This window comes from Vitis vinifera, chromosome 7 (assembly GCF_030704535.1).
Source record: "Vitis vinifera cultivar Pinot Noir 40024 chromosome 7, ASM3070453v1".
NCBI lineage: Eukaryota > Viridiplantae > Streptophyta > Magnoliopsida > Vitales > Vitaceae > Vitis > Vitis vinifera.
The window spans coordinates 31302954-31326997 of NC_081811.1; the positions used below are offsets into that span (position 1 = coordinate 31302954).

Here is a 24044-nt window from a genome sequence, read left to right on the forward strand (position 1 = left end):
TATTTTTAAAAAATTTAAAAAGTAAAAACTTTTTTTAGATAAATTGTTTTTAAAAAATATTTTTTTATTATGATTTTGTAAAAAACACAAATTGTAAATTCAATTTATATAATGTTAACTAAATTTAATTCACGTCTTATTAAAAATAAAAATAACTTTTAATTATAAATAAAATAAAAATAAATAGTTTTGAATAAATGTATGAATATTAATAATATAAAAAAATCATAAATTATATTTTTTGTAAATATTATAAAATTGTAGACATTAACATTAATTGATTTATTTTATTCAAAATAAATAATAATTATTCAAAATTAATAATTATTAATACTATTATATTTTAACTAAATATAAAAACAAATAAAATTTAATTTTTTTAAAGTATAAATGAGTCAAAATTTTCATTACATGTATACCTTTATTATTCAATTATGATGATGACATTCGTAATTATTTTATTTAATCTATAATTAATTAATCATTTTTTCAATTTAAAATTATTCTTAAAAATTACAATATTTATTAAATAAAATAAAACATTAATTATGTCTATTATTTTTTTAGTCATTATATATGTATATATATAGTTTTGAATTATTTTTAAAAATTTATTAAATTTATTAATAAATTCAATACAAAGTTTCACTTAATTTAAAATTCATATTCTCTAATGAAAAAGAAATTGGATGAACAATTTTCTATTTTACTTTGCTTTTAAAAAAATGTTTCTAGAGGACAATAACCAAATAGTAGTATAAATTTTTAAAAATAATTTTGTTTTTAAATAATAGGTTTTTATTATTTAGAAGAAAAAAAAACTTTCAAGGATTTTTTTAAATGAAAATAAAAAATTATTTCAAACTACATACAATGTGAGAATTTTTTTAAATAAAAAAAATTATTTTAAACCATATGTACAAATATATTGGCAATTTTTTTTTTTTTTCATTTTCATTCCCAATTTTACTCAACATTAAAATGGAGACAAATTATCATTCCAACCTTATATTCTTATATGCATCCAAACACAATAATTGGAATTACCAAATTCATTTTTATTAAAAAAATAATAGAAATGAAAACAAAATATTCATTTTTATTATTTATTCTTGTGTACCAAACAATACCTAAATTTATTTTTTATTTTTTATATTTAAATTCTTTCATTAAACAAATAAATTTCAAATCAAATGACATTTATATTATTTACTAATTTTTTAAAAATAAACTAAAACTTAAAAATTGATCAAATTCATATTAGAAAGTCATAAAACTCAAAATCAATCCAATTAATATTAGAACATCATAGACCAAAATTCATCATAAATGACTTTGCTATTTTATCCTTTACACATAATTATTATTTTTTTCATTTTTTTTCACTAGGCAAATAAATTTCAAATCAAATAATATTTAATACATTTGATTTATTAAGGAATCTAATAATTATTAAAAATACTTTGAGATTTAAATGTTTACCTAAATAATGTCAAAAATGTATGGACAAAAATTGATTAAAAAAAATGACTTTATTGTGTATTTTTTTACACAAAACCATATTTTTCCATTTGTTTTCACTAAAAAAAAAATCAAATCAAGCAAAGTTTAATGTATTATATTCTTATCAGATCTATTATTGACCATTATTGTCATTGAATTATGAGCATCCATTTAAAAAAATCAAATTATTTCTATATTAATATATACTAAAATAGCAGACCTTACTAATGATTTACAAAATGTACTACAAAGCTATGACAAACCCACTCAAATCAATAGTAGACATTTATAAGACATGGTCATAAGAAATAAGAAACCAATGAGGAATGTATGAGCTATTTACATCATAAAACCATATGATTAGGGTAAAACAAGTAATAGGCATACACATGCATATCAAAGAGATCAAACATTCAAAGGTGGAAGGAAGTGTGTTTCAATAATGCTCAAAACAAGGGCAACAAGCTTACATGAAAAAGAATTAGTTAATATTATAAGCATAAAAAGTGATAACACACCATAACATTGATCAAATAACATGTGCAGGGTACATACAACTCAAATCAAATATCAAAAGTGGCTAAATTAGTATAAAGAGTGACCGATTTACATAAACATGCAAGAGGGTCAGAACATGACTACAAACATGTGTTTACAAAATAAATTTATCTAAAATAGGTAGGAGGTAATCATACTACAAGAATAAACTTATCTAATAAGTGCAAGATGTATAAAACTCAAATAAAAAGCCAAGGAAGGCCGAAAGTGCACTGACTAGAGTGGATTCAACAAGATACACAAAAGGTGTAAAAACCGAGTAGCAATGCTAGTGTGTGAAAGGTGAACTTGTTTATTAAAAGTCTAAAACATATACAAGGTGTCTAAAACACATTTCAGTAGCTCAAATATAGATATTATTTTTTTTTATTAAAAGTGCATTTGATAGTGGTTCCAAAAACTATTTTTAATCTTTTTAATACTTTCGAAATTTTTATCTTTCAAGTATTAGAAATGCTAAAAACACTTCCTAAAATCACTATCAACATGTACCATGAATTATAGTTCATTTGACAATGATTTTAGGAAACACTTCCAATATTTTTAATACTTTAAAAAATTTATGTGTTAAAAAAATTATAAACGTTTTCTAAAATTACTACCAAACATACTATTATTTTTCTTAAAGAGATTATACATTTATATATAATGTATAAAAAAACTTTAAAGTAATTTCCATATTTTATTTATTGGCTAGAATGCTCTAAAAAAATAACTAAAAACATCCAAAATTTATTTAAAAATTAAATTATTTTCAAAACAAATTTTGAAATAAGGTTTTTTTTTTTGGTAGTGTTTGTAAGGTAAAAAACTATTTTATATTTTGAAGAATTTTGAGTAACACTTACCAAATTGGCCCATAATAATAGAGCTCTTTTATTAGTTAATTTTTAATAAATTTCAAGGAAATCAATAAAAAACTTTAAATTTGCAAGTAGGTTTGGATATTCTCATAACTTCCCAACCGATTTAAATCACAATAATGAGGAATATTTCTAAGAAGGACGGTAGTAATGCGACTGGGAAATTCATGCTGGAAACGAATTCTAAATTCCAAAAATAACCCCACAAACCAAAGCTACCAAAGAGGACATTTTGGTAATTTATATTAATATATAAGGGTACCGGTCCTGACTTTTCTTCGTCTCCCTCCTCTCTCTCTCTCTCTCTCTCTCCCGCTCCGTCACAAATTATAAACCAGAGAAGAAAGCAGTGGGTTTATGGAGAAGGGATGCCGAAGCAGATGCCGTTGTTCTTCTTCGAAGTCTGCAGTCGTGTACAAGCCGTCCGTTTTTCTGTTCTTGTCCTTGTCTCAGCCCTCCGATCCCTCTCGTTCCTCTCGATTCACGCCTTGGTCTCGCTACCTCCGATTTAGTGTTCCCAAATAGTATCAAATTCTTTAATTCTTCTCAAATCGAAGGTATTATTATTTTTATGTGAATGGAATTTGAACTCTACTTTGTTGGTTTCTTTCAATGTTATTATTTGGAATTTTTCGTTGGTTCCTATGCTAGTCGTGTTTTATGTAGAAGATATCTGTAGAGTTCTGTGCATTTCAAATTTTGTTATTTTATTGTTATTTAATTATTTAATTTTTTAATAGTATTTGGAGATGCAGACCGTTGAAATTTGGTTTGAGAATTATTTGCCTATACATTCAAGACCTCTTTGCAATTTTTGTTCGGTCCGATTTGTGATTTCGGTAGATTCTTGTTCCTAATGAGTAGGACAGGCCAAAAGGCCACGAGGATAAGACTCAAAAAATCCAGTAAATGCAAAATCCAGATGCTGCCTCAACCATGAATTTAGCCCTATGTGGCTTTAAGGCTTCTGGGTCAGGGTCCATCATGCATGGAAGAGTGATGTGCGAGTAAGAGGACTAGATGGGGTTGGGCAATATTGGCTGTATACAAGTGCCAAATCATGAAAATCTCACTAGGGGCAAGGAGTATGCATGGGTGTGGCACCTTTGGGGTTGGCAACCTTAATTACATGCAGAGGCTAAGGTATACATTGTTAGCTGTAAACACGTGAGTGAGGGGTGTAGTAAGAAGGTGGCTCACTTTTTGGCCTAGGGGGGCCTTGACTGCTTACAATTACCCAGTGGTGATAATGATAATCGGCTCAACGAAACAAAGGTGTAACCAGGTATGATGCCTTTAAGGTGGGCAACCTTAGTTGTGTTTGGACTGGGTTTAAGATGGAGAGATACGCCTAATTTTAGTGCATGGGAGAAAGTACATGAAAGTATTGAGTGAGGGACATTTGTCGACACAAAGGTGGAATTGATTGCATACATGCCTCAAAATAATAGTAACGCCACAAGAGTAGGGGGCATGCCTTACTGGTTTAGAATCTGATTAAAATTTGCTACATTATTCATGGTAGAGTGTACATATTTATATAAAAGAAATAATCTAAGAAAGGAAGAAACACAAACTTCCTAGATCAGTGCTACAAGTGTTTGTCAACCTAATTACAAAATTGACCACATCAAAAGACTTCCTAAAATAGTCTTAGACTAGTAAAAAAAGACAACTAATTAACCTATGGAATCAAGGGTGAGATTAGTAGATGATTTTCAACAATAAAGGGTGAATTAGTAGCCAATTTCCAACATTCCCCCTTAAGTTGGCTTGAAAATATCCTTCGTTCCCAACTTTTTGATCATTGAGCTGAACCTTGGATTAAGAACTCCTTTAGTGAAGACATTTGCTTGGTGCAACTTGAAAGAAATGAATGAAGTACAAATCATTTCACTAGCAATTTTCTCTTTGATGAAGTGTCTATTTTTCTCGATTTGTTTTGTTCTATCATTTAGCGTTGGATTGTGTGCAATGCTTATGGCTGCCTTGTTATTATAATATAACTTCATAGGACCCTTCGTTCTATCTACTGCTCCCTTAATAAGTTATTTATTCATATAAACTCACATATTCTAAGTGTCATGACCCTATATTTAATTTTCACACTTAACTTTGCCACTATAGGTTGCTTCTTACTCTTCTAGGTTACTAGGTTACCTCCAACAAGAGCATAGTAGCCGGCCAAAGGTGGATATTTTGTTAGTTATAGATCTGCCCCAATCAGCACCCATCCTTATATGCTTCCATGTCCATATGACCATTTTGAGAAAATGGCCATCCTTTTTCCCCATGCATAATGCAAGAGGTTCCACGCTTGCTTTGTTGCATGGGGAAAGCGGGGTAGCTACCAGCAAGTGAGGTGTCGACTTCTGGAAGGCCAAGAGCTGCAGGAGATACGACTTCTCAGGCTTTTCAAAGAAAAGGCTGCTTATGGAGAAGATGGTTACTGTGGGGGTTGTGTGGAAGGAGGGCAAGCAGTCCACTGCTGATCTTAAATGGGTTGGCCTTTAAATGGGGCCCCAAGTCTTTTTAACATTGGGTGGGCTAGAGAAGATAGTTTGGCCCATTCCCCTTCTTTATTTTTGGCCCAGGACCGCTTTATGGGCCTTGACCCATTGCAAGAGAGAGGTGGTCTTAAGGCCTAGGCGAGCTTGCTTCCTTCTAGTAAGGCTGATCTTTGCCTTAAAGCTGTTGAAGAGCAAGGCGGTAGCTTGTTGTCTTCAACGGAGGACATTCTCTCTCCCATTGATGAAGCTTTGGTGGTGGAAGCAGCGTCTTTTCAATGTACGATGAACCACTTCTCTCCTTCTTCGGGGTGGGGCTCTCGTTCTTCTACTCCTTCATCTTTCTTTCCTATGGGTGAGATCGATGAAGTCCGGCGAGAATTGGGGATGATCTATTGGGGGGAAATGACGTCAATGGATAGAGGGGTGGTGATTGAAGAAGAGGAAGCTCGTGATGTCCCCTTTGCTATGGTTCCGAAGGATGGGTCGTTGTTGAACTTTAAGTCAAATTGTGATGTCGTGGAACTAGATAACTCGGGTGGGGAGGAGGAGGCACAAACAACTCTGGTCAAGGGTTGTTTTCCAGTGGAGGTGAGGAGGAACCCCGCATTTTCTCAAGGCAGCTTCTACAAGTTAGTGTCTTTTAGCAAATTTTTGGGCCTTTTGGTGGATGGTTTTGAGAAAGAAATTCTGGGCCTTTTGAGGAGACTGGAGTTCCGTACCAATAGGAAGACTACGGGGCAGGTGTTAAAAAAGTCTAGTTGTGGAGGGTCTAAATTTGAGAGGGAGCTATGTAAATTGGAATGCTCTATTTCTTATAAGACTAACTCATTTGGTGGGAGAAGAGGAAGGAAGTCTTCTGGCAAATTAGCCGAAGTGTGCCAATGAAGCTTAAAATCTTTTCTTGGAATGTAAGAGGGAGAAATGAGGGGGATAAGCACAAAATCATCAAATCGATGATTTGGTCTTACTTAGCCGACCTTGTCCGCCTTCAAGAAACAAAAGTGCAACAAATGAATGATAGTTTGGTAAAGAGCTTGAGGGTGGGGAGATGTCTGAATTGGGAGGTAGTGGAGGCTAAAGGTCAAGCAGGAGGTATCTTAGTTTTTTGGGACAATCGGTTTTGGAGCTTATTGAGATGGACTTAGGTGCCTTTTTAGTTTCTTGTCGCTTTAGAAATTGCGAGGATAACTTTGTTTGGATGTTCACTTGGGTGTATGGCCCTATTTTGGTAGAGGAAAGGGAAGACTTTTGGGATGAGTTGAGTGCCATTAGGGGGCTCTGGAATGATCCTTGGTGTGTGGGAGGGGACTTAAATACAGTAAGATTCTCGGAGGAAAGGAGGAGTTGTCAAAGGTTATTGGCTTTTATGAGGTGCTTTTCATAGTTCATTTAGGAGATGTGTGTTAAAGATCTCCCCTTATCTAGTGGGTTGTTCACCTGGTGTGGTGGGTTAAATAATAGGTTAGCCTCAAGGTTGGATTGTTTTCTTGTCTTTGATGATTGGGAGAATCATTTCAGCGGGTTGTATCAAAGCTCCCTCCTAACCCAATCTCAGATTGTGGGCCAATCTTGCTTTACAGTGGAGGGATAAGGAGAGGTAAGATACCTTTCAGATTTGAAAATATGTGGTTAAAGGTGGAAGGATTCAAGGACCTTGCTAGGAATTGGTGGGAGGGGTACAATGTTCAAGGTTCCTGTAGTTACATTCTGGCTGCGAAGCTTAAAGCCTTGAAACAAGACCTTAAAAGTTGGAATAAGGAAGTTTTTGGAAATGTGTCCAAGAAACTTGAGGCTTTGACACAGTTAGGGCTGTGGGATGCTAAGGAAAGGGAACAGACTCTTACAGTGGAGGAAATTGAGGTTAGAAGAGGGGTGGTTGATGAGTTTAACAAATGGGCAGAGATGGAGGAAATATCATGGAGGCAAAAGTCAAGAGAGCTGTGGCTAAAAGAAGGGGACAAAAATACTAGATCTTTTCATAAAATGGCCAATGCTCAAAGAAGGAGAAACTTTTTGGCCAAGCTAAAGGTAAATGGTGAGCTGCTAGTTGGGGAGGATAGCAACAAAGAAGGGGTGACAAACTCTTTTCAAAGGATTCTAGCTGAGTTGGGGGTGGAGGCCGGGTATAGATGTGCTGTTATTTGCCTCCTTGCAGCCAATAGTTTCAGCAGCTTTAGAGTTTCCATTCTTTGAAGAGGAGGTCCTTGCAACTTTATTTGATTTAGATGGTGACAAGGCCTTGGGCCCGGATGGCTTCTCCTTAGCCTTTTGGCAGTATAGTTGGGATATTGTGAAACTTGAGGTTATGAGTTTTTTTGGTGAATTCCATGACTTAGGGTCTTTTGAGAGAAGCTTAAATGCTATGTTTTTAGTATTAGTTCCTAATAAAGAGAGAGAGAGAGAGAGAGAGAGAGGGGGGGGGTGGGGGTTTGTAGAAGACCTTAAGGACTTTAGACCCGTTAGCTTGATTGGAGGGTTGTACAAGCTCTTGGCTAAGGTCCCTAGCAAACAGACTTAAAAAGGTGGTGGGTTCTTTAGTTTCAAAATTTCAGCATGCTTTTGTGGAGGAGAAACAAATCTTGGATGCGGTGTTGATAGCAAATGAAGCCATTGATTCTAGAATTGAAGACAACTTAAAAGGAATCTTATGTAAGTTGAACATTGAAAAGGCCTATGACCATGTTAATTGGAGCTTTATACTTGTAGTTATGGAGAAAATGGGGTTTGGTTCCAAGTGGATAGGATGGATTAGATGGTGTATTTCTACAACTTGTTTCTCTATTTTGATAAATGGTTCTCCTTCAGCATTTTTCCAAAGCTCTAGAGGTTTGAGACAAGGAGACCCTTTTGTCTCCTTATTTGTTCATCTTGGTGATGGAGGCTTTCTCTCACTTGCTCTCTAGGGTGAATGAGGGTGGCTTTATCAATGGTTTTCAAGTCAAAGGAAGGTATGATGTGGGAGTAGAGGTGTCTCACTTGTTTTTTGTAGGTCATTTTTTGTGATGCTAGTAAGGATAATCTTGAGTATTTGAGTTGGGTTTTCATGTGGTTTGAGGCATGTTTGGGGCTAAAGATTAACGCGAGGAAAAGTGAGTTGATTCGAGTTGGGGATATCCAGAATCTGGAGGAGCTTGCTGGGATTCTAGGTTGCAAGGTGACAACTCTCTCAACCACCTACCTGGGCCTTCTGTTGGGTGCGTCTTACAAGTGCTTAAGGGTTTGGGAAGGGGTGGAAGGAGGTCTCATAAAGGCTTGTCTTGTGGAAGCGACAGTATCTCTCAAAAGGTGGAAGACAAACTTTGATTAAGAGCACGCTATCTAGTCTACTGATCTATTATGTGTCCCTCTTTGTTATCCCTAAGAGTGTAGCGGCTAGATTGGAAAAGATACAAAGGGATTTCCTTTGAGGAGGGGGAGCTTTGGTCAACAAGCCACATCTGTTGAGTTGGTCTGTTGTGTGCATGAAAAAAACGAAAGGGGGTTTGGTTTTTAGAAACCTTTCGACCTTTAATAAGGCCTTTTTAGGAAAGTGGTCTTGGAGATATGTGATTGAAAGAGATCCTCTTTGGAAACAGGTAATTGTTGGCAAGTATGGGCAAGAGGATGGGGGTTAGGTGTATGAAAGGGGTGAGAGAGAGGTATGTAGTGGGGGTATGGAAGACAATCACAAATTGTTGGGAAGCTTTCAAAGTTAGACCTTTTACTCTTCCTTGGTTAGTAGGGGAGCGGATCCTTTTCCTCATGGTATAGTTTGGAATCCCTGGGCTCTAGTTAGAGTAAGCTTCTTTTCTTAGGAGACAACTTGGGCTAAGATTTTGACTCAGGATCAGCTCAAAAGGAGAGGTTGGAAGATACCTAATAGATGCTACATGTGCAAAGAAGAAGAAGAAACGTGTGATCATATTCTTCTGCATTGTTCAAAAGCTCGCATTTTGTGGTAGTTGATTTTTGCTTTATTTGATGTACAGTGGGTGATGAACTCTCCGGTGAGAGGGTTGCTTTTGAGTTGGGGAGACTCCTTTGTTGGTAGAAAAAGGAAGAAGGGTTGGCAAGTTGCCCTTTTATGCCTTTTTTAGACCATTGGTAAGGAGAGAAATAGGAGTGTCTTTGGGAATTGTGAAAGTTTAGACCAAACTTTTTAAAGCTCCTTTTTGTATCTATTTTGGGACTGGGCTAGATTGTACATTGGGGATGACTCTATCTCCTTGCTAGATTTTGTAGATTGGTGAGGTTCTTCTTAGGGTGTGGTTGGTAGTTTTTGTGTGTTCACACCTTTTTTGTTGCTTTGTATATGTCATGTATACCATATTCTTTTAATATAATTGCCTTTACTTGTCAAAAAATATTAGTGGAATTTGGATGATTAAAATTAGATGTTTTTGGAAGATCGACAAGAAAACTCAAACCCTAGCAAGAGTGGGATAAATTGGATAACGAGGGTAGTAACACAATGCGCGGGCCTTGTATAACATATTTAATAGGGTGAGCCCTAATGAGTTTTGTAGGATAGCCACTTGCAAACATGCTAAGGAGGCTTAGGACACCCTTGAAGTAATCTATGAAGGCACTTTAGCGGTGAAATTGTCTAAAATTCAAATGCTCACCTCCATTTTTGAGACTATAAGAATGCAAGACGACCATACCTTCTCTACATTCTATTATGAGCTTAGTGATATTGTAAATTCTTCTTTCAACCTAGGAGAAAGAATCCCTAAGTCTAAAATTGTTAGAATGATTTTGAGATACCTTCTTGAAAGGTTTAAACCTAAGGTCACAACCATGGAGGTGAGCTAGGATGTTGATGTTGTGAAAGTTAATGAGCTTGTTGGTTCTCTACAAATCTATAAGATGACTTTTCTTGACTCTAAGAAGCCTAAAGTGTCCGTTCTTAAGGCTTCTAAGAGTGAAGAAAAATAATTTGAAAATTTTGAAAAAATAGGAAGTGAGGAACTTGCTCATATTACTAAACAAGTCAAAGAAGCCATGAAATTTTATAGAAGAGCAAATAGGAAGCAAGATTCAGGAAAGGGCAAAAAATCTGAAAAGATTTTTAAAGAAAAAGATAAGAGATTTTCTAAAGGGAAAAAGATTAACTGTTTTAATTGTGGTGGTTTAGGACATATTTCTTCTGATTGTCTTAGTCCCAAGGACATTAAGAAATCTATGTTGGCTGCTTAGAGTGATATAGACTCTAACTTGAGTGATTCCATAGCTTCAAAGGACACTAGGTATGATTAGAGTGATTTTCTTGCATTTGTTGCTTCCATAGATTCTATGCATGATTCAGAGAGTGATTGTGAATTTAATGATGAAGAGAATGCTGAATTTCTTGAAAATATGGTTCATGAGTATAAATGCTTGATTAAAAAATTCATGAAAGTCAATAATGTTGTTAATTCACAAAAATCTAAAATTGATATGCTAAATAAAGAAAAAATAAATCATATTGAAAAAATTCGTTTCCTTGAGACTAAGTATCAATCTCTTCTTGAGAGAAATGATACTCTAACTTAAGAAATTGAATGCCAAAGAACATTTTTTTTCCTTCAATAATGAGACCTTTCATCTTGGGACTAAAATTTTGAATGATATTCTTGATAGATGTAAGTCCCATGGAGATAAGAGAGGCCTAGGCTACATTAATAAAATCAAGACTCCTACTAGAGGAGACACAATTTTTGTTAAGGGTAAGGAGGAAACTCTTAACCATGTGACCCCTTCTAGCGCTTCTCCCTTATGTGCTTATTGTAAGAAGTTTCGACACTCAAAGTAGATGTGTCATAGTAGATTATTTGAGATATATGAGTCTCAGTTGAATAGACTAGTGGATGAATTTGACTTTCTAGAGAACAAATTCTGCATACTAAGAAAGGAAAGAAAAACAACCTTAAGCCTAAGACTTAGAAAAACTCCTTGAGTTTTTCACCTAAGGTTAAACAAATTTGGGTTAGAAAGGATAGGCCTAAGTGCAATGTTGTATGTACTGCTCTTAGAGCTAGAGCTCCTAGTGAGTGGTATAGTGGGTGCTCTAGGCATATGACCGGTGAGAAGTTCTTCTTCACCTCCTTTGAAGATTTCAATGGGGGAAATGTCACTTTCAGTGATGGTTGTATTGCTCGTGTGAGAGGTAGGTATAGTGGTTTTATTTCTAGATACCCTGATTTAGATGGAGTCCTCTTCATTAATGGACTAAAGGCTAATCTCATAAGTATTCGTCAAATTTGTGATAGTGAGTTTAGTGTTAAATTATCCTAAAATAAGTGTGAAGTTTTGAACAAGGAGGGAGAAATCACCTTCACTAGGCATAGAATCGTGGATAATTACTATGCAATTAATTAGGGTTCTAATACCTCTCTAGTTTGTAGTAAGGCTAAAATTGGTGTTACTGAATTGTGGCATAGAAGATTAGGACACATTAACTATGGGGACCTTGTGCACTTAACAAATAAAGATCTTGTTAGAGGAATCCCTAAGTTAAGTGATCAACCCAATACTCTTCATGGTGAGTGTATGAAGGGTAAGCAAGTTAGAGTGTCTCATAAGGAAATTTAAAGGGATAATATATATATATATTGATAAGTAAAGGAATTGTATTAAAAACCACCAAAGCAGTGACTTAAAGATTACAAGAAAGAAAAAACTCCCCTCACCCTAGCTGAAAGCCAAGGCCAGAGGAGCTGCCCGACCCACACCCTCAACGGGTTCCCACCCAACCAAAAAAATCAACTAAAGTCAAGAGACCATCTTTTATAGACAATTTCGTTTCCGACCTAAGAAAATATACAAAAGAATTCTTAAGTCTTTGAATTGACAGCTCTTCTTCCTCAAAAGCAGCTTTGTTCCTTGCCTTCCAAACCGCCCAAAAAAGACACAAATGACTTGCTCTCCTAACACCCTTCCTTTTTTTTCCCACAAAAGACCCGTTCCACCCTATAAGCGTCTCCTTAATAGTGGCTGGCAGTACCCACTGCACCCCGAACATAGAGCAAAGCAACGCCCAAAGAGTCCTTGCCTTTTCACAGTGGAGGAGGATGTGATCTATTGATTCTTCGTATCTTTGACAAAGGTAACATTTGTTCGCTAGAGCCCATCCTCTTTTTTGAAGTTGGTCCAAGGTAAGAGTCTTCCCCCATATTGCTTCCCACCCAAAAAAACTCACTCTAGGCTGCACATAGACTTTCCATATGGCTGACGAAGGGAAAGAGGCTGGAGGGCCTAATACTAATGATTTGTATAGAAACTTAATAGAAAACTTCTCACATTTAGTCTCTCTCCAGATCACCCTATCATCCATTGTTTGCTGAACTCTCTTCCCATTTAAGGCTAAAAAGAATTTGCATACCTCATCCAACTCCCAATCATTAAACGGTCTAGAAAAGAGCGGGCTCCAACTCCCCCCACCCTCATTGCAACACCACACATCTTTGACCCGAACATCCTTGAAAACAACCAAAGCAAATAAGGAAGGAAAAGAAACACAAAGAGGTTCATCCCCACACCAACTATCTTTCCAGAATTTTACCCTTTGCCCATTCCCCACTACAAAAAATAGCCTACTTCTTACAACATTCAATTCCTTCCTAAGAGTTTTCCACAACCCCACACCATTACCCCCCTCCCCCTTTGCTTCCTTAGAACACCAACCCCCTTGCTCCTCCCCATACTTTCCCCTAATCACTTGATTCCAAAAAACCTCTCTCTCAATAGCAAATCTCCAACTCCATTTACACAAGAGTGCCTTATTGAGGATAGGAAGGCACTTTACCCCCAATCCCCTATTACTCTTCTCAAGGCAAACCAAACCCCACCGAACAAGATGAGGTTTCCGCTTGAGGGCCTCACTTCCCCACAAAAAGTCCCTTTGAACTTGCTCTAACCTCAATCTGACCTTTCTGGGCATAGAGCATAGACATATAGTAAATGGGCATAAAGGGGATAATATGTTTAGACCTTTGGATCTTCTTCACATGGACTTCATGGGTCCTATGAGAATTGAAATCTAAGGTGGAAAGAAATGTGTCTTTGTGGTTGATGATTTTTCTAGATATTCTTTTGTATCCTTTTTGAGATAGAAATCTGAGACTATTAAGCACTTGACTCTTTTCATTAGGATTCAAATAGAGAAAGGGCATCACATTGTTAGGATTAGGAGAGATAGGGGAAGAGAGTTTGATAATCTGGATATTGATAATATTTATGACTTTAAGGGGATTAAACATGAATTTCAGCCCTTAGAACTCCTCAACAAAATGGTGTGGTTGAAAGGAAGGACTATGTTCTTCAAGAAATGGTCCGAGTGATGCTTCACATGCATGACACTCCAATTTATTTTTGGGCCGAAGCCATTAACATGGCCAGCTATACTGCCAATAGAGTCTTTCTCAGGCCTAGAATGGACAAAACTTCCTATGAATTGTGTTTAAGAAAGAAACCTAATTTAAAGTACATTAGGATCTTTGGCAATGAATGTTATATTCTCAAGGATGGGGAAAACTAGGTAAATTTTATCCCAGATCTAATTTAGACATTTTCCTAGGTTATTCCTCCAAATGTAAGGCCTATAGGGTATACAATCAAAATATAATGGTTATCTAGGAGTTTTGTAATGTAGTCATTGATGATTCTGGTATACTCATGAAGATGTTAACTCCTATGGTTTACCCCAGGAATCCATTAGGGATATCCTTGAGACCATGGATGAGAAAACATCCTTGAAAAGGTGGCAACAGAGATAATAAGCCACTTGAAGTTGCTAAGCCAAGTGAAGTGAGTGCTAGAAATAAATCCAAAGTACCCAAAAATCGCCCTATCTCAAACGTAATAGAAAATATGAATGACTCCATGGCAACAAGGAGATAATAAAGTCAAAATGAGATAGACTTCTAGTGGGTTGTGAGCTTCTAGTGGCATAGTGTAAACTGTAGGAAGTTTATTCCGTGGGTTGTCTGAGAAGGTAAAATTTATAAGAGCGCGAACAATTGCTAGCTTGTTGGAGCTGTAGTGGTTGAATGTGTTATTTTCTTTTTCATGGCATTACTCTGTAATATATTCATGTCTATGTGTATGTGCAAAGCTTTTTCTCTGTATCATTTTATGGAACACATTTTCTCCTTCTTAACAATACTTTGTTATGGATTGAAAAGGGAATATCTTTTGATTGTTTACTTCTTTGTTTTAAAAATGTTGCATGGCAGGTTCCTCAGTGGGCAGCATCTCTGAGCTGTTATCTTCCTCTACAAGTTAAAGACTTATCTCAATACTGAGTAAATACAAACAGCAGAGGGACACATAATGAATGATTGGCACCACTTTATTCCTTGAAACAAAATGACCCCTTTCTGCCAGTTCTTTATATAAGAAAATGTCATCAGCAAGTGGTAAATCTCCTGGTTGGGCCGCTTTTGACCTCAAGCAGCGACAGAAGCAAGGGCTTGAACCTGAACTTGACAAAGAGCCTTACCCACCCATTCCAAGCAGTTTCACCTCTTTACGTCCTTGCAGAAACTCTGCATCAAATGGTTGCTCAGGGAGGTCTTTCTCATCACTACTTGTACCTTCTGTGAATTTCCCAACTTTGGAAGAGAACAAGGATTGCAAAAAACCAATGCAAGGTGGCAATTCTGGGAATAAACAACAGACCAAGGTTGCTGAAGTAAGCAATCTTGTTATTGCCTTTAATAAGCTCAAAGAACTCTACTCCTGGGCTGACAATAGCTTAATTGAGGATATCATGGCTGCTGTAGATAATGACATTGACAAGGCTTCAACTTTATTAGGAGCAATGGTTTCCACTGGGAGCTTTGAGGAGAACAAAGAGACCAGTATTGTGGAACTGAATTCTACTTCTGGGAATCCATATGAAAATTGCAAATTACAGGCAGATAATGGTGTTTTTTTAGGAAATGGTACAGTTCTTTCAGAGCTGAGCTCTACCATTGGGGATCTTCTTATTGATAATAACAAAGGGTTGACAGATGAATGTGGTTCTAGTGGGAAAAATCTTTTTGATGATGCTGCAGATATGACACTGATTTTGGGTCGCATGAAGTCTATACCCATTGAGCCTGAGTGGGAGGAGGATGATGTTTACTTGAGCCATCGGAAAGATGCAATTAGGTTCATGAGGTATGTGACCTCCGTGTTTAGATAAATTAGGTATTTGCTTGCACATGATCAAGATTTTCAGGTAGCGTACAAAATCTTACTGTCCATCATTACTGTATGTTATATCTGTACATGCATACCATAAAATGAGCTGTTATGCTGTCTCCATTCTGAACTTTTCTGTATTATGTGGGATGATTTGTTGATGGATGCCATATTGAAAAGCAAAGTAATGGGATTTTCAACATTTAAATGGATTTCTTGAAACCTTCTTCTGTGATCAAGTCCACATCCTTAATGGCCTATCAATGACTATAAGCAAAATGTTGCAAACTGTACCAAGTACCAAATACTGTGTTCTGATGTGTTAAACTCATGTCATCCTTACCTATAAAATCAGTAAGATATTTTAATACCCTGGATATGTCGAAGGCATGCTCAGTATAAGTGGGATATTTTTACCGTGCACCTGCTTGTAGCATCAAGTTTGTTCGTTATTATTCATCCTAGCGATAGCCTGGCCAAGGCAAATCCTGGAGGGGTGTGATGGTGACTTGGGAGGATACAACTCCAACTTAACAAAGACATAGATCTCAACTACTTGGGGTTAATATATTTCATACGGTTATGACTAGTGTTTCCAGGATAGGCTTTTCTGCTCAGGAAGTTGAAATCCATTGTATGTTGAAACAGACTATGTTTTTATGGAATTAAATTTATAGAAGCAACTAGTTGTAACTTGATGGCATGGTTTCGATCATCAGAAGAGAAATACAATTTCTTTATGGTTTCAGTCTCTCAGAATTTTTAAAGATCTGCTGATATATTAAGTCGAGATTACAGTCAAAGTGGCAAGACAGAGCTACACTGACTCAACTTAGAATTTAGAACTATGAGAATATCTTCTGTGAGATTTTTGAGTCTCATTAATCTAAAAATATTGAGCTCAAATATTCAGATATGTATAATATTAATATATATATGGTTAGGTTTTCAAATAGAAAGAAAATGACCAGTTATTTTAAAGAAACTCATGAGCTGATTATTAAAGTGAACTTTGTAAAGCATATATATAATCCATCAGATTGAAAATGCAATCAAAGATATATTGCTTTTAAACTCAGCTTGGTCATGTTGATGCTTATGCATACTGATCTTTTTCTGTTTCACCCAAGTATGGCATCCGGAATGTGCTTTCCTTTTTCCTACCATTAAAGTGGAGCGCCTTTTATACTCTGAACTGTTCAGCATCAGGGTGATTAATTTTGCTGACAAAGACATAGAGGTTTGTTAGCATTGACAATCTCATTGTTTAGACCAGACTGCCCCATAGAGGAATGTGCCTGTGTAGTGCATGTTGCATGAATGAGCTAACATTAATCCTTGAGGCCTTCTTCAACTCACACTTGCAGATATCAGACACAGGAAGACCAGCTGAAGAAGGTAATTGGATCAGAGAGGAAATAGATATTATCTTCCTGAAAACCTTTAGCCAGTAGGATGATGTCCTTCAAAGAAAGGATGAATACAGAGACCCAATAGCCTAAGAGCTTAGGTTGATTGGAAAGTTAAAACTGAGGCAGGAAAGTGAAAGAAGCACTAAACCAACAAAAACACAAAGAACCAATCTCCATGATCAATGGGGGTAAAATCCCATAAAAAAAACTCCCAGCATTTAGTGCACCACTCAGCATAGTTGTGTTAAAGGCTAGGCCCAAGGTGCAACCACTCCTAGTTATAGCACCTTGCTTGCCAAGTCATGCACCTTGTTGGAGAAGTGTGCCTCGTCTACTTTACTTTTACTTTTTTTTTTTTTTTTGATAGATAAGCGCTGAATATATTGAAGAGTGGCCAAAAAGCCACAAAGTATATAGGGAGTATACAAACTAGCTAAGCCTCACAACCAAAAGGAAAGCAAAAAAAACCCCACCAGCCCTTATCTGGAGGCTATCCACTCCAAGAAGCCTATAAGAGACAGCGAACTCTCTCCACTATACAATCTCGCCCAACACCATAAATTACAGACAAAAGAATTTTTTAATTTCTGAATTGCTATCACTCCCCCCCTAAAAGTTAGTCTATTTCTTTCCTTCCAAAGAGTCTAAAAAATGTACAACGGGATAGACTTCCATATCTTTTTCCTTTTTTCCCCTACAAAAGGGCCCCTCTAGCTCAATAAGACCTCCTTTACAGTTTCTGAAAAGACCCACTGAACACCAAACAAAGCAAAGATCATATCCCACAGGACTTTTGCCACTATACAGTGTATGAGGATGTGATTTACAGATTCCTCTTCGCAGCCACACAAGAAGCAAAGGTTCGGGAGTTGCCACCCTCTTTTCTGAAGCCTATCTAACGTAAACACCTTCCCCCAAGTGGCCTCCCAAGCAAAAAACAAAATTTTAGTTGGAACTTTATCCACCCAAATGTTACTTTTCGGAAAGTTGTTAGCCACAGTATTAACCACCAAGTTGTAAGCTTCCTTGACTTTAAACTGCCCGTTTCTTCCCCCTTTCCAATAAACTGCATCTTCTTCTGAGGTAGGTTTATAGCCCCTCAAAACATGAAGCAAATTACCTACCATATCCAACTCCCAATCATTGAAATCCCCCACAAACCTTAAATCCCAACCTCCTTGGCCGACATTCTGATCCCACATTTCTTCTACCGTGCCGTTTCTATGAGCAGCCATCCCATAAAGGTGAGGAAACCTTTGGGACAACACTGTACAACCGCACCAAAGATCAGTCCAAAATCTGATTTTGGTACCATTTCCCATAGTAAAAGCCATATTTTCTCAGCACCAATCTTTTTCCTTCAAAATTTCCTTCCAAACCCCTACTCCAAACGTCCCATTAACCTTTTTGGTCTTCCAACCAAAACCTTCTTGATCATAATTCGCCAAAAGCACTTGCTTCCACAGATTTTCCTTTTCACAAGCAAACCTCCATATCCATTTACCCAACAAGGCTTTGTTCAACGGGACTAGCTTCCTTAAGCCAAGCCCCCCCTTTTCCTTCTCCGTACAAACAACCTCCCAATTAACTAAGTGCACTTTCCTTTCCAAATTTCCTCCTCCCCAAAGAAAGTCCTTTTGCAATTTTTCTAACCTCCGCGCAACAGACTTGGGCATACGGAAAAGGGACATTTGATACAATGGCATACTAGCCATCGTGCTCTTTATGAGAATGAGTCTCCCGCCTTTGGAGATATATTGGCATTTCCAAAGTGCAAGTCTTCTCCTCACCTTCTCTTCCACCCCATCCCACATGGAGGTATTCTTATTAGGAGCCCCCAAGGGCAACCCCAAATACACAGAAGGCATAGAACCCACCTTGCAGCCCAATTCCGCTGCCATCTCCTCCATCTCTTCCACCTCGCCAACTGGGATTATTTCACTTTTATCCAAATTGATCCTTAACCCTGACGCGGCTTCAAACCAAAACAAATCCAACTCAGATGAGTTAGATGCTCTTTCCTAGCCTCACAGAAAACTATTGTATCATCAACAAATAACAGATGGGATATATGCACCGGCTGTCTTCCTCCTCCTCGGATCCTACACCCTGACAGAAATCCCCCTTCAACAGCCCTCCTAATGAGAGTGCTCAACACTTCCATTCCCATTACAAAGAGGTAAGGAGAAAGGGGATCTCCTTGCCGCAACCCCTTAGAACTTGGGAAGAAACCAGCTGGCACTCCATTCACCAACACCGAAAACTTGGCTGTGGATATGCAACTCCACATTACTTTTACTTTTTAAACATGGTTATTTTTAAAATTTCTAACTATATATTGAAATTAATCTAATTTTAATACTTTTTTGGTGAGCGCTTATTTATTCTTTTAAATATTTGGAATATTAATTTTTTCTTGCTTGGATTGCATTTTAGATCATATTTTCTAAAATTGATATGCATCTTAGGTTGCATTTCACTTAGCTCAGACTAATGCCTTGTGTTGTGCCTTGCACCTAAGCCTTAGGAGGCTTTTGCACTTTTGGTGCGCCTAGTGCCTTTTAAAACTATGCATTGGGCCAATTGATTGGGATGATCTATGCCTCTTGGTAAAGAGGGGATGATCTCCCCTAAGAGTGACTTAATCCTCCTTAACCAGTAAGCCTTGGAGGAATCCTCTTTCACAAGGAGGTTCCTGATGCCTAAATCAGAAGCTAAAATCAATCTGTCTGACCCATGTTGAGCTATCACTATCTGCATTGCTGCATCTAAACGCATTCTTTTTCAGCCTCTAGGCTTTGGAAACATACTAGTTAGCGTGTTTTTTGTTCTAATTACCCTACTGATATGTTCAAATTTCGTGCAAATATCATGGTCTGTTGATTAATTTATAGTGCAAACATCAATTGTTTTGATTGAACAGGTCAGCATCTCAGCATTCAAGGGCGGCCACTAATGCTTTTCTAAGAGGAGATCATGTATCTGCAAAACAGTTCTCACTGAAAGCTAAGGACGAATGGGTCAAGGCTGAAAGACTCAATTCCAAGGCAGCTAATGAAATTCTGGATATCAGGAATAGCAACAATGATTTGTGGAAGTTAGACTTACATGGTCTTCATGCAGCGGAAGCTGTTCAAGCCTTGCAAGAACATTTGTGGAAGATTGAAACCCAGATGCCATTCAATCGTTCAGTATCCCCTAACAGAGCCAAGACAAAAGTAGGGATTTTACGTTCTCCGTCACTTGAGTCCTTTAGTTGTGTAGACAATGAGGAGTTGGATAAACAATGGACATTATCTAGGCAGAGACCAACATCACTACAAGTCATAACAGGTATTAAGCGGTATTCAATATCTCTACTTTATATACCTATTGTACATATTGAGTTACTTTTTGCTGTTCTGCATATGTTTGCAGATACATGTAAAATTGGGTGAGCCAAGTAGTGGATGCATGTCTCTCCCTGTTCATGTTCAGAGTGTGTGGGGGGATGCTGCTCCTTTCTCTTAATTTTTCCAAGTAGCATGTAATAGGGTATCTTTGGAAGATCCATTCTGTTTTGCATAGCATTATTGACTCAAATCCTTTGTTGTGCATAGCTTTATTGCAGAAGATAGCATTTAATGTCAAATTGGCAACATTGCATGTAATTCTAAATACAATTTTGACTCTAATAATAATAATTGATTGACTGTAGTGTTATGATTTGGTTAGTTGTATGAATAGTAGAAGAGAGAATAATAAGACAGCCTTTGATTGGTTGTGAGAGGAATTGGAAGATGAAAGTAAATCCTAGGCAAATAGATAGTCTTTCACATAGAATTTGGAAATTTTATCCTCTATCTTGACTATAAATATAATTTGTTTTGAAAAACAAATTAAGTGATAAGAGATTAGGTTTGGAAATTTTAGTGTTGGTGAGTTTTTTTTGTTAATTAATTATTATTATTAATTTTAATTTTTGTGATTTACATGGCAGTTATTGCATGACAGTTATTTTTTTGATAGGAAACGACAACGGAATATATTGATAAAAAGAAGGTACAATTAGAAGGATGAGAAATCCTCCCACCAAAGAAAAACAAGACTACAAGAATCAAATATAAGAAATACAACGAGAGAATAAGCAAATGGACTATTTACACACCGCTAACCAATCAAGTTGTAACATGTTAAGAGGTATCCCTTTAAAAACCTTAGAACAAAAAGCCCATAGAGAAGCCAAAAAACGAATAGAATCCCAAAGAAACCCTGAATTCCTTGCTTTATCCTCAAAAATCCTTGCATTTCTTTCCCGCCACACCACCCACATTAACGCGATGCACGCGTCTTGCCATAACACAACCCCTCTCTTAGAAGAACCGAAACCATTAAAATTAGTAAAAAACATGTCAGAGATGCTCCTTGGGGAAACCCAATCCATCTTTGCTAACTGAAATAATCTGTGCCACAACCCCTTGGTCAACGAGCAATGGAGGAAAAGGTGATCTACTGTTTCTCCATGCTTCATGCATAACTTACATATGTTGGGACTAAGTGCTTTGTGGGGTCTTCTCAATTGTAGCAAGTCATTAGTATTAAGCTTCTTGTGCGCCACCAACCAGACAAAGGACTTGACTTTGAAAGGGACTTGAGAATTCCAGACAAACTTAGTAGGGAACACTGGAGGCGACTCGGAATATTGGGATAAGGCCAGAAAGAAAGATTTGACTGTGAAAAGACCTGAAGGAGATATGGACCAGGATCTCTTATCTGGAACCGAAGGAGATATGTGTAGACGATCAAGAGACCGCATGAGGCTTTCTAAATCTTCTATCTCAGAATCAGTAAGATTTCGGCGAAAATTGAAATTCCAAGAGAAAGGACGGGAATACCCGAGAATTGAAGAAATAGGAGCATTTTTATCCGTGACTACGTTAAGTAATCTTGGATATTGGGTTCCCAAAGGTTGATCCCCCCACCACAAGTCATCCCAGAACCGAATTCTATCCCCGTCCCCTACCACAAACCGAGTAAACTTGGAAAACTCTTGGAAGACAAGTGCAATGGCCTTCCAAGGACAACGATGAGACCATCTAACATTATTGTTGACATTCCAGCCATTGGAGTGTGATCCATAAATGCTTAAGATAACCTGATGCCATAGAGCTGAACCCTCCCTAGGATACCTCCACAACCACTTCCCTAAAAGAGCGACATTCCTCATAGAAATCTTTCCAAAACCCAAACCCCCTCTCGACTTCGGCTTGCACACAACGTCCCAATTAACCAAATGGTCTCTTTTTCCTTCCCCTATGCCTGACCATAAAAATTCTCTTTGCATTCTCTCAATTTTTGCTGCCACTGAGGCGGGAATCTTAAACAGGGAGAGAAAGTAACATGGCATATGGGTTAGACAAGATTGAATGAGTGTTATCCTACCTCCAAAAGATAAATACGCCTTCTGCCACCCATCTAATCTCCTTGATATCCTCTCAATCACAGGATCCCAAAAGCCACTTGCCTTAGGATTCCCTCCTAGAGGAAGACCTAGATATAATATAGGCCACCCAGAAGCCTTGCAGTCAAGCATCTCGGCCAGTCTAGAAAGGTGATTCTGTTCAAGATTAATGCCATAGATGTTGCTTTTGTCAAGATTAACTTTTAAACCGGAAATATGTCCAACCACATTGCATGACAGTTATGCTATCATTAGAATTGTGTGAATAGAAATAATTACTGAGGGAAAATTAGTACTCATTCCTGTGTTATCACAAGAAAAAATTATTTTTTTATTCCTTATCATTCCTGGAGTTGTTTCCAGATGCATCTTAATTTTTGAATCTTGGACCAATCCACATGGTTACCATAAAACTATATTTTGATTCACTGACACGTGCCTGATATACATTTAACCATCAGAATGAGCAATCCATACCTAGAACTGGATCAAGGTTAGGGTACCCATACCTCTACTGATTATCTGTGTTTGTTTTCTCCAACAGGTAGAGGTAATCATAGCCGAGGCCAGGCAGCACTCCCAACCGCTGTGAGAAGTTTCCTCAACGAGCACGGGTGAGATTTTTATCTTGTGCAATTCTATCCAGCCCATGAACCCTTATTTATAGATCCAAAAAAACTCAGTGGTGCAATTTGTACATTGTTTTGTAGATACCGTTTTGAAGAGGCAAGGCCAGGGGTAATTGCAGTTCGCCCGAAGTTCCGTCACAGGTGAATCCCTGAATGCTCAATAAGGTACACAAGCATGGAATCCACACATGTTTTCTTTCAGGGGTCCTATCATCTACGTTGATAGTGAATTAAGAGCTAGGTGATGTCCTCTTTATATAACGCATTGGTCCAACTCCTTTTATTGAAAGATCTCTAGTTTTAGTTTTGCAGAAAGTTGTTTTTAAGTTATAACTTAGACATTTATATCATCAGTGTATATATGACAAACCGTTTGTCTAATGAAATATGTGCCAATTCATGGACACAAGTTCTGTTGTTTGCCTGGGCCAACTGCGTCTTACCTGGCTGTTTTCCATCTCTTCAAATGCTTTATGGAGTCCCCATAGCAATTCTCTTCACATAAACATAAACTAATTTTGAGATATTTTGTTCATGGTTTTTTAAAGGTGCAAGTTGTTTTTAAAAATAAAAAGTAAAAAACTTATTTGGATAAGTTATTTTTTCTTAGAAAAATATTGTAAATTTAATTTATATAATATTAATTAAATTTAGTTATGACTTTATTAAAAATGAAAATAGTTTTGTAATTAGAGATAAATTAAAAAATGAGTACTTTTTAGTAAAACATTAATAGTAATACTATAATATATATATAAAATATATATATAAAATATACTATTTTATTATATGTTAAAAACACAAGTTTGGCAGTGATTTTTAAAAGTGTTTTTACCATTAAAAATACTTTTAAGTGTTCTTAAGATAAAAATAAGGTGTTTGGCAAATTTTAAAAAACACTTTCGAAAATATGGAAAAACACTATAACATCTTAATTATTATTTTTTTGGTTAAAAATGAATAATAATAATAATTTTTAA

The 24044-nt window shown here is 36.7% G+C and overlaps 1 protein-coding gene across 1 annotated transcript; it reads left to right on the forward strand.

Annotated features, from left to right (window-relative positions):
* The first annotated feature begins 3189 nt into the window (after positions 1-3189).
* LOC100263151 (uncharacterized) lies at positions 3190-23496 on the forward strand. Its single transcript, XM_002267293.5, has 5 exons — positions 3190-3481; positions 14629-15559; positions 19919-20328; positions 22980-23049; positions 23146-23496. The coding sequence occupies exons 2-5, from the start codon at positions 14796-14798 to the stop codon at positions 23207-23209; spliced, it is 1308 nt and encodes a 435-aa protein (XP_002267329.1). The 5' UTR covers positions 3190-3481; positions 14629-14795; the 3' UTR covers positions 23210-23496.
* The last annotated feature ends 548 nt before the right edge of the window (positions 23497-24044 follow it).